At 39.3% G+C, this 11,126-nt stretch overlaps 1 protein-coding gene across 1 annotated transcript in view; it reads left to right on the plus strand.

Annotated features, from left to right (window-relative positions):
- The window catches only part of Gda (guanine deaminase), a 68,227-nt gene extending 57,602 nt beyond the window's left edge, over positions 1 to 10,625 (plus strand). Inside the window, exons 11-14 of the mRNA XM_048438698.3 lie at positions 2,036 to 2,182; positions 4,965 to 5,095; positions 5,838 to 5,865; positions 6,628 to 10,625. Of these exons, the coding sequence (XP_048294655.1) occupies positions 2,036 to 2,182; positions 4,965 to 5,095; positions 5,838 to 5,865; positions 6,628 to 6,698 (377 nt within the window). The 3' untranslated portion in view covers positions 6,699 to 10,625. The remainder of the gene's footprint in view (positions 1 to 2,035; positions 2,183 to 4,964; positions 5,096 to 5,837; positions 5,866 to 6,627) is intronic.
- Positions 10,626 to 11,126: the final 501 nt, after the last annotated feature.

Genomic DNA, 11,126 nt, shown 5'->3' on the forward strand with positions numbered 1-11,126 from the left:
ACAAAAAGACTTAATGGATGTTTGTTATTTATTTGTGTGTGTTCAAGTATTTGTGCTTATAGAGTGTGTATGTGTGTGTGTGCATGTGTTCACATGTGTATATAGAGACCAGAGGTCAACCTCAGGTATCATTCCTTAGGCACTGTGACAGGGTCTTTGGGTGGGATCTGGGCTTGCCAATTAGACTTCATGAGTATCCAGAAAGCCATAGTGATCTGTGTTGTGTGTCTCTGCCTTCCCAGCATACTAACACACCCAGCTTAGGTCTTTGGGATCAAACTCAGACTCTATTGTACTTTACTGACTGAGCTGTCTCTCCAGCCCTGATTATTTCCTATTAGTGCAGACTAAAATTTAAGTAATAAAACTTGTCAGGGAACCAGATAATCCTCTATCAAGACTGTTATAGATAAAGAAAAGCACTTTATTAAAAAAAAAAACCTCCATGCAAGTTTACCTAAGGACATGTAAGATGGTTGAACATAAAATTCAGCTGCAATCCAGAATTACTACTAAATAACCAATTACTTTTGATAATAGCAATATTTATAGGCAATAATAATCATATAGGCCTACCAGAAGTGACAGGAACATTTATAACTACACTGGATGTTTGATTAACTATAAAATGTATTCTCCAATTAAACCTGCTTACTTGACATTGCATCAACTCATTTCATAACATGCATTTGTTCCTGCCAAAGGCAGTGTTTCAATTAATTATGACTAGGGGCTTAATCTGAGTCACTAAAACTCTCATTTCTCATTCAGTGATGCCAACCAGTATGGAAATGCTGCCCATATCAGCTTTGGTTATTTATTGTACTAAGTTTCCAAAAGTTATGCTCATTGTAAAGCTTTCTGAAGAGTTATTGCTTTAAAAATTGGCTATTTAATTTTCTAAAGCTTTCATCTAGGTTGAAATAATACTTGGACACTTTCTTTAATGTATGCAATTGTGAGTTTATGTTAAACCACATTATAAACCTTTCTCAGCCATATTTGAGTAATTTTTGTGTTTAAGAAATATATATATAGCTCTCTCCTTCCTGTTCCCCCAACCCTAGAAAAAAAATAAAAAAGGAAATATATATATACATATATATGTATACACACACACACACACACACATATATATATATATATATATAAAATCTTTATTAGCCATGTGGATGTTATAGTGGGTTGAGTTGTAGTCCCCAAAAGAAGTCTACTAGAACTTTTAACTATGACCATATTAGGACTAAAGGTTTCTGTAGATAGAACTAAGGTAAGGCTAGCAAGATGAACTCTTTCTGAAATGGAATGGCTCCTGAGCTCAATGATCAATGCTTATAAGAGACAGAAAGGAAAAGCCACAAAGACCCAAGAGAAGAAGGCGATGTAAACATGGAACAGACTGGAGTTACTGCCATAAGCCAAGATCTCCAGGAGGTATGAGGAACAAATCCAGATTTTTCCTGTAGTTTCTAAAGAGCTGGAGTCCTTGCCGTCACTGTCAGTGATGCTGAGGTCTGAAGCCCTGGCCTTGTACAGTCTCCCTCTGCCAATGAGTCACACTCCCCAGCTAGCCCTGCCAACACTAAGACTTTTGACTTCCAAAACTGTGAGAGAAGACAGTTCTCTTTTGTTAAGTTACAAGATTCGTAATGTTTTGAGCACTCCTGGAAGCTAATTCTGAAATATATTTGATTTTAATGAAAGGTGGTTTTTAAAAATCAGCCAAGCGATGGATTTTGTTAGAGCGTCTTGATGTGTATATTGTCATCTACCTTGTTCTAATTTGTCCCCCTTCTCATGCCTCCTTCTTGCTTGTCCCATTCCTCCCCCTAACTAGTGGCCACTTCTGCTTTTATGCAAATGACAACTTTTGAGTTTATTTAAATGATAGCTTATATGTTTACACATGAGAACTTTTTAGAAATTGGAAAATAGAATGTTTGACATTAAAACCAGAGGAAGAAAACAACATATATACCTGTTATTCCATCCATCTTCATAAAGTCACTGTCTGGGCTTTGTCTTTCCTACACAGATGTGGCTGGTGGTTACTCCTACTCTATGCTGGATGCCATCAGAAGGGCAGTGATGGTTTCCAATATCCTCTTAATTAATAAGGTGAACGAGAAGAGTCTCACCCTCAAAGAAGTCTTCAGACTAGCCACTCTTGGAGGAAGCCAAGGTAACGACTAGTTTCTTTGTCTTTTACGCCACGTCCAGCCATGCCAATGTGTGTCTTTGGCTATAATGTAAAGGTACGCCACGGTGAACTAAGGTAAATCCTATATTAATGACTGATCTATGTCATATAGTCCACCCAAAGCATAGCCATGTGGTGAATCAGCCATTCTTTCAATGAATTCACTCTTTGGTGGACAACTGCTTAATGCACTGTTGCCATATTGATTATTTCAACTAATATTTACAGTAGCCACATACATATGAGTCAAGATAATTCTCCCTTCTATTGAGTCAAGTGCTTTCTTTTCTTGAGTGCTAATGCTGTTAATAAAAGTACTGCCAAGCTAGTTGAATTCTTTCCATGGGGCAGTCTGGTGAATGGTCTGCTCGTGCGCTGTCATTCAGTCCTCACAATCACTGTTGTCAATTTCATTTTACAAAAAAAGGAACCCGAGTGACACACAGCTGCCAAGGTGAAGTGTGCCATGTTTTGAATCCAGAAAACATAAATCCAGAGTGTGGAGTCTAACCTGTATTACAGTGTCTTCCCATATAAATCCCTGCCTAGTTCATGCACTGGTTTCTCAAACCTCTTTAAATGAAGAAAGATACAGCAATGTAGTTGATTGATAGACAAACATTGTTTGTCATCTTTTCTTGGTTCTTGTATGTGACTACAATAGAAATAATTGATTTATTTTAGAAATATGGTATAGTGAAAATGACTTCATGCCACTGGCAGCTCTGGAGCAATTAAAATACACATACACAGGTCTATGTAGATTTATGATAGATACCCCAAATTATAAAGGGAAGGTTCGGAATATCTTCTTTGCATGTTTCAGAATATAATGAACACCAAAAGAGCATCTCAAGAAAGAGGAATCATGGTTACACCGTTTGTGCTTTCCTAGGCCTTCTATTTCATTTCTGAAATCCTTAAGGGGGCCCCTTCCCCACAGCACCATTACTTCTGTTATAGACTTTATCTCAAAGATCTGCTACCCACCCACTGATGAAAACAGATTGAGCCAAAGTGACAATTTTTTTTTTATCCTAAGCTCTGTGTTTTGCTCCACTTTGTTCCTGTTTCTGATCAGACTGCGGTGGGAACTTGCCCAATCTTTCTACCTGGGAGTGTAGCTTTTAAATCAATGCTGTTGGACCACTAGTTACGGTTCAGCATTTTGTCTCCTCATCTTACATCTGTGGTAGAGCCTAAGTGAAACGGGTTGAAGAAATCCCTGTTTCAGGTGTGGCACTTCCCAGCACTGCCACACCTCCACACTATTCCGTGTCCACAGTGTTCACACAGCCAGCATTCTACAGGTGGCAAGGGCATTTCCTGAAGTCATTGGAGATGCCGACCAACCTCGTCAGGTCTCTAGAAAGATCTAGATTTGCATCCATTTGAAAGTTCACTGAAAGCCCTCACCTGTTTCTTGTTTTTGAACTCTCCGTGATCTGAAGAATAGACCGTTTAGTTTAGATCTGCCACCAGACCCTCTGGGACTCTCTCAATTGTGCCAGTTTCTCCGGCCCTACTAAGCACACGCAATTTCATGCTGAATACAGTCATTAAAAGCTCATGGTATGGTGCGCCTTTGACAATGACAAGAAGTAGCACGTAACCAGTAAAGAAGTATCAGTGTTTTAGTTCACACCAGGCTCCCCCAGAAGCCACATAGCTGCTTCAACAGTTAATGTTTTCACACCACTCTCTGGCTATGAGACTTCCTTAGGTTAAAAAGTCTTTTCTTTTCTGAGAGTGAAAGAGTCACTATTGAAGTAATGCATGAAGAATGACTACGATTTCAAATTTGGTATACTGATAACTGTTAAGTTTTCAGGATGCCTGTGCATAGAAATATCATGTATCAGATACTGTGCTATTCCATAGAAGAAAAGGAAAATCTCTCCAACATTTACACATCATAAAATACCCAGGCAGTGACAGGACGCCCCAGGCATGAGTAGATCTTGGGATAGACAGAACAGTCATGAGTTGTGGTCTCAATGCAATGACCTCAGTGCCCGTCTTTCTCAGAATACAGACTTTAAGGAGATGCCAGTCAAACAACATCATTGGCAACAAAAGCCAATACCTGCACATTCTTTAATATGTTATAAAAAATGCCATGTTCTCCTTTGGCATCCAGGGACCATGGACATGAGTTACAGCTATAAGACGGCCTGTGCCCTATTTTAGGAAACTATTCTTTTTAGGCAACCAGAAAACCTTTCCTTTAAGGTTACAGAGTCACTTTCAAAATCACTGGCACGCTTCAGATACAGGATCTCTGGATATTTTTCCCAATTCAAAGGATTTAAACTAAATAATTCATGATGGGTACGCCTGTTTTAGAAATTTCACAAAGATTTAGTTTTTAATTTGAGGTTCAGTTCACTGCAAAGACAAGAAATGCCACCAACTATTTCACGGACTAAAAAGACAAAGCTAGGAGTGTTGGGGAGAGGAGGGAAGGATGAGGTAGATTTGTGTCAAGCTGGTTGCTTTGAGGGGTCAGTAGGGTGCGCTGACAGAACTGAAATTGAGACTTCATCAGAATTATGGCAGTGGTGGTGAATGGAGCTATGTGCTTTCCTGTTCTCTATCTATACGGAGGTCATGTGGCCTGTGGGGATGAGAGTTCTTCTCTGCTTCACTATTCAGCTACTACTTTTGGAGGGTCTAATTATATGTTTGCAGAAACCACCCTGGCAGACAAGAACATCACAATGATCCAATGGTAACTCTGACTCCTGTGCCCTTCCGTTTGTAGCCCTTGGTCTAGATAGTGAGATTGGAAACTTTGAAGTTGGCAAGGAGTTTGATGCCCTCTTGATCAACCCCAAAGCATCGGACTCTCCTATTGATCTGTTTTATGGGGATTTTGTTGGTGATATTTCTGATGTAAGTAAAAGAAAATAAAGTAAAATGCCTTTTTGTCATTTTGGGGTTTTTTTTTGGGGGGGGTGTAGGGATCTGTTTTTTTTTAAACAATCATTATTAAAGTAACATGTATTCATTTAGTTTATTTATAAGAAATGTGCTAATGTATAAAAAATTCTTTTGTTCTTCTATTATTAGAGTTAATTTTTGAGAAATAGGCTTTATCTCATTCATTTAGTTATATTTTTCTTCTTTAATGCACTTCTTGAAGTATTTGCATCTTTTTTTGTATTGAGTTCTTTGATTTATGTGAGACTCTACATCTGACAATTTCAAAATTGTTTGCCAAGAATATTCCAGTAATAGGCGGGGAATGGTGAAATACATCTTTAATCTTAGCACTAAGGAGGGGAGGTCAGGTATATCATCTTGAGTTTGAGGCCAGCCTAGTGTACATAGTAAGTTCCAGGAACCAACAAATAGATAATATTTTAGTAAGGATAAACATTTGTTAATAGTAGACTGGGATTTTTGTTCATTTGCTTGCTTTGGGTTTAGGTTTTCATTTATTCATTTGGTTTTGGAAAGACAATTTTTTATGAAAATGTAAATTTGTCATTAAGAAATAGATTTTTATGAAAATGTAAATTTGTCATTAAGAAATAGATTTTAATTTCTAGATTTTGCCAGTGGCATTTCCCTGTGAATCTCATTTCTAAATGTATCAAGTACTGCTTCTCACCACATTTATTTTCCATTTTAGGCTGTTATCCAGAAGTTCCTCTATCTAGGTAGGTAGATATGCTTCTGGGCTATAAATACAACCTTTTTCTTGGTCAAGACTCTCTGTTCTAGGTACATTACATTCAACTCTATTGATATTAAATTGTGCTAATTCATTTTTTAAACAGTTCTCAACACTGAGCTTGCACTGGCCCAATGCCTAGCAATTCCCCAAGAACATACTTATGTCCTGAGCTGTGACATAGAGGGGAAGGGAACTTTTTGTCAAGCCCTCATATGCTCCTTCTGTGCCCCCAAACTCCCTATCCTTGGACAGAAATGAACCCACAGCTAGAGTTCTATTCCCGGAGGCATTGTTAGATCAGGAGAGCCCAAGAGCAGCCTTCCTTCTCTTTGTGTCAGTTCAGTGCTGGGTGAAATTGAGCTTCTAGAGGGCACATTCTGTAGACTGCTTATTTCAATGTGCTAAGCAAGATTCCAGGAATAAGATAGGTATGCCTTTTCTCCTGGGGCTGGAAATGCCAACCAGCCCCTTCAGCAGAAATGTCAGAGACAGGGGGTTATTGAACATTGGTGGGTTTCCACCTCAGAGACAGAATGGAAATCCCAGCCCACAATGAGCTATGGTGTCATCTCTTAATCAAGTCATCCCAAGGATATTGTAAATGATCTGGGAAAAATAGAGCTTCTTCCTTTTTGCTTGTGTTTCTTCTTTGAAAAGTGTTTTGCTTAAGGTCTCTTTCAAAGGAAATTAAGGCAATTATTGACCCAAAAGCACAGTACAAATAATTCTTTGATTTTTCTTTCAGGAGATGACCGGAACATTGAGGAGGTTTATGTGGGCGGAAAGCAAGTGGTTCCATTCTCCAGCTCAGTGTAAGAAGAAACCTTGGGCATCCATGATATTCTCCTGAGATGACATGGTTCTGCATCTTCCTTGTGCCCGGGTGCCAGTTAGAAAGTATATTTTAAAAAAAAGTATTGTGTTCTTCAGATGACTTCTGTTTCTATGTCTGCTTCCAGTGCTCACTTGGTAAATTGTGCAAAGGAAGTGACAAGCTCCTCGACCCTGGTGGGGAGCATTCAAAACTCCCAAGATGGTGCCTACTTCGGGGCTGCTTAGATTTGTGTTACACTCATGCAGAAGGCAGTGTTAATAACTGGCGCTGTGCTTCTACTATTGAAATCAAACCTTTCTGTGCAGGGAAATACGGTGCAAAGAAGTATCCCTATGTGGTTAGACATTCTGAGCTAAGTGAAAAGTAGGAGACTCCGTGTGCTCCATCAAGTAGATTTTTATGCAAGGGCACAAGCTAGACCGTGAACAGATATTGGAAAAGAACCATTTACTGTGCTTGGAAATTAAATACTGAGAACACCCATGTAAAAAGAGAACTTACTGGATTTTAAAATGTGCTTCTAGGTTGACCTTATCTATGGAAATTTGCACTTTATGGAGCTTGCATTTCAGAGATGTGTTATTGTTGTGCTTTGCCTTTCTTAGGGATGAATGGCAGAACCCGAATGCCACATGCTTCTCAAATATAGTTCTGTGCTTCAAAGTGTTTGACAGAAGTTGAGTATTAAAGATTTACAGTCTCTTAGGGATAGAATTCATATAGCCACATGGCATAAATAGTTGTGTTTTTGTGTACTTCAAAGTCACCTTGATTTCTGGCTGTGCGGTGTTACAGTTGCTTCTATTTTATTAGATGAGAAACAAGTCCCATGTGCTGCTGCTGTCTAGACTGGGGTCTCCATAAATCGGGGAAGTACTGTCCCCCTGGGAGCTGTTAGCAGTGACAGGACAGGGCTTTCTGCAGTGCCCCATCTACTCAGCACAGTGGGTCATTGTTGCTGTGAACTCTGCCCTCCTATCAATGTGCTAGAACTTAAAAGCCAAGTGCAAGTCCCTATAAGAACTGTAGATAAGGCTCTGAAGACCTGCAGATTAAAAGTACCCTGTTTTTCTAATTTATCCAATTGTCACTTGAATTCCTTGAGGTTTTTCTAGCATCAAAATCTTAGTATAATGAGAAGGTTATAGAAATTCCATGTAATGCTTCTATTAGCAGGACTTACTGCTCTAGACATGAAGAAATAATAAAGGAGGACATTTTAGCTTTCCTAACTACACAATGTCCCTTCTTATAACAGTGAAAACCAGATTACAACTGCATGGCCAATTCTTAGGAAGCAGTGATGTGAGTTCTACATTTTCTTAATTTATCCCATACTCTATAAACAAACAAAAACAGGGAGCAGGTTTTGTCAACGTATCATTTCATTCCCAGGGCTTCGGTGAGTTTCCATATTATCCTACAACAGATCTTAGGTGATAGAGCTAATTCCGTGTTTTCAAGTCCGAGAGCACACAGTTCCTCCACTGCCCTGTAAACCTCAGTTTCACATCGCATGCTAACTCGGCAATAATTTGTCCCGACCTGTTTTCCTGATAGAAGCACTTTTAGATGTGGTTGTGTATACATTACATCTAAAGATGGTACCAATATTTAATCTCATTTAGTTTTAGTTTTTTTTTTTTTTTTAAAAAGACAGTTATTTTGCGTGTATGTGGGGGTGTGGGGATAGAAGTGGATAAATCCAATTTCTGGTCTTAGTCTTCTGGCACACCAGTACCATCAAAACAATCTGCCAAATCCCCTCCCCCATTTCTCTTTGAGTTTGGCAAGTGTTTTCTGCTGCATCTTTTGACTCTTACCAAAGGAACTTAGTTGCAGGGAATCTAACCAGAGTAAAGTGGGCCCGGGAGCTTAAGTGTGTGCTGAGTAAGAGTTCTGCCGGTCAGCAGCTGCTTCCAGCCTCTGCAGACCCCACACTCCTCCTCCTTAAGGGTGTGCATTTTGATATTGAGCATCAGGTTTTATTTAAACTTAAGATTCATGCACAGTAACATAAATATGTGTAATTCTGGAAGCAGGAATAACAGTCATTTGACACCATCCGGTCAAGCATCCAGATTAGTCCTGATAGTGTGTTATGAGCTGAATAACTTCTAATAAAAACAATGTGTTGAAGTGTTTACATGTACTTTGATCTCCCTGCATCCCTTATAACTTATGAGTTTTATTTTCCCAAGTGAAGTGTTCCTCAGTGTGTGACTTATGCTGTTTCAGCGCCCCACACAAGGGTCAGATGTCCTGCACTTTGAAATATTGCTGTTGCCTAATTGCACTGTTCCTAGCCTATCCCAACTGTCACTTTTTGTTTGAGTGGTTTGCTCTCTTTAGAAGAAAGGGAGAAGGAAAGGGAAGGAATGGAGGAAGGAAGGAAGGAAGATGAAAACATTACCCCTCCTACTCCATACCATTTAACTTGTTTCTCTAGAATTCTTGATAGACTTAATTGTAACAGGTTAAAAAGCACTGAAAAGTATCATGTGTATTACATTTCCAAAGTTTCTTGTAACCAAAACACAAAAGTAGGCTAATCAAGTTGAATTTGATTTTGTGGGGGAAGCATTGAAAATAAGAGATTAGAACTCAAAAGGTTTTCCTATTCTACTGGGCCAAAGAGACTAGACTCTCCTCTGTGGCATTGTCTTAGCTGGTTCTTTCCTTGCCCTGTCAAAGACTTTAGAATCCAAGAGGATGCCTACTTTCATGACAGAAGGGGGCCTTTCTAAGTCAATTCTGTGAATATTTAATCTCTTTTCTTCTTCACGTTAAAGGAAAGGAAATGGTGGAAAAGCCCTTCTTCCTTGCTTAGCTGATTTTGAAGTGTTCCTTTGGCTATCTCTGTTGGCAAATGCTCTGAAATTTTACAGAGGAAACATAACGGCTGTGAGATCTGGCAGTGTGTTCTATCTTCACTCCCTACCAGATTATTCCTATTTTTAAACATTTTCGCTTCAGAAGCAGACATATGGGAAGCCTTTCAGTCATGCTGGGAAGAGCATTGTATCAGTTCCACCTTGAATATACATGTGAGGAAGGTACCCAGAGCTGAATGCTTCTGGAGCTTGGTGGGCATTTTTTAAAGTTGCTGCTGTTGTTGCTGCTGCTGGAATATTCAAATATTTTAAGAGAGTTACCTTAGCTATTAACAAATAGAATGAGAGGCATAGCAAGAGCAATGACTTGAAATGATTTTTAAATCACAAAGACTCTATATAATATTGTTTAAGACCGAAAGGAGATGTTTGCAATTTCTAATCTATTAGCTGCTGCAGGTATGACTCCATACATTGCACTTTATTCTGTCTCCAGAGAAGACGCAATAAATGTCTTTCTGAAGACCTGGGTGGAAGCAGATGGGTGAAAAGTCACTGAGAAAGAAAACAAAACAAAACTCTTGACATTGGTTGCCATAAAAATAACCCCCCAAACTCTTGAGTGACGTTTGTTGCCATGCATGTTTCTAAGCCTAACTCAACGTTCCTACCCATCTCCAGCACTGAGCGGGAAAGAGCAAGTATGGAAGGGTTAGTTTGTGGGTCTCGTCCAAATGCAGTGACATGCAAAAGCCAGCCAAGTCAAAGATGAAGGGAAACGTCAATCCCCAGCAGGCTTTTACCAGGTTAATTGAGTAACTGGTATCATTATTAACCTTTGTTACTTGGCAGTGACTCACCTGTCTACTTCTTACCCAGAAATCCTATCAGTAATCTTTCCTGACCTTATTGTTAACCTCTTGATGGCTGTTCTTATGAATATATACATACATGTGAATGTAGTCAAGGGGACATCTTTCCCCTCAGTATTTGTATGATTGGCTTATTGTCACTGTACTGAGTGAGCTCCTTCGTGCATCAGGAAAAAAAAATAAACGTGATTTTGTGTTTGCATTAGTGTTTGTTGTGTTTTCTGTGTTTGTTGCAAGTCTATCAGCGTGATGAAAGGAGGGTGAATCTGACAATACATTTTCCTTTTCTTATGATGGATTAAAAAACAGACTGGAATGTTTAGCTGTGGGTCAACCATATCTCCATCATATCACTATACATGGCTTTTTAAATCAAGCCACTGGGATGGATCTTCTATACTGGCAGCTTGTTCGGGTTGATGGGAGGATTAGTAAAATCTTATTCCAGCTGTGTCTGTGAAGAAGTGCAAGAGATGAACAGATCATGAAGGCTGTGGCCTAATGAATAGTTTAATCCACTAATGAATCCAAAATTCATCTAGAGTGTTGGGAGATGGAACTATAGCACGCGAGGCCTGCTGGGAGGAAGTAGATCACGACAGACATGCTATTTCTGTTACTGCTCCACCCAGCTTACTGTCTGCCATGATGGAAGTCATTCTACCATGCCCTCCTTGCCGTGGTGGACGAAAACCTCTGGTAT

The sequence above is a fragment of the Myodes glareolus genome, chromosome 7 (genome assembly GCF_982192425.1).
Source record: "Myodes glareolus chromosome 7, mMyoGla1.1, whole genome shotgun sequence".
Taxonomy (NCBI): Eukaryota; Metazoa; Chordata; class Mammalia; order Rodentia; family Cricetidae; genus Myodes; species Myodes glareolus.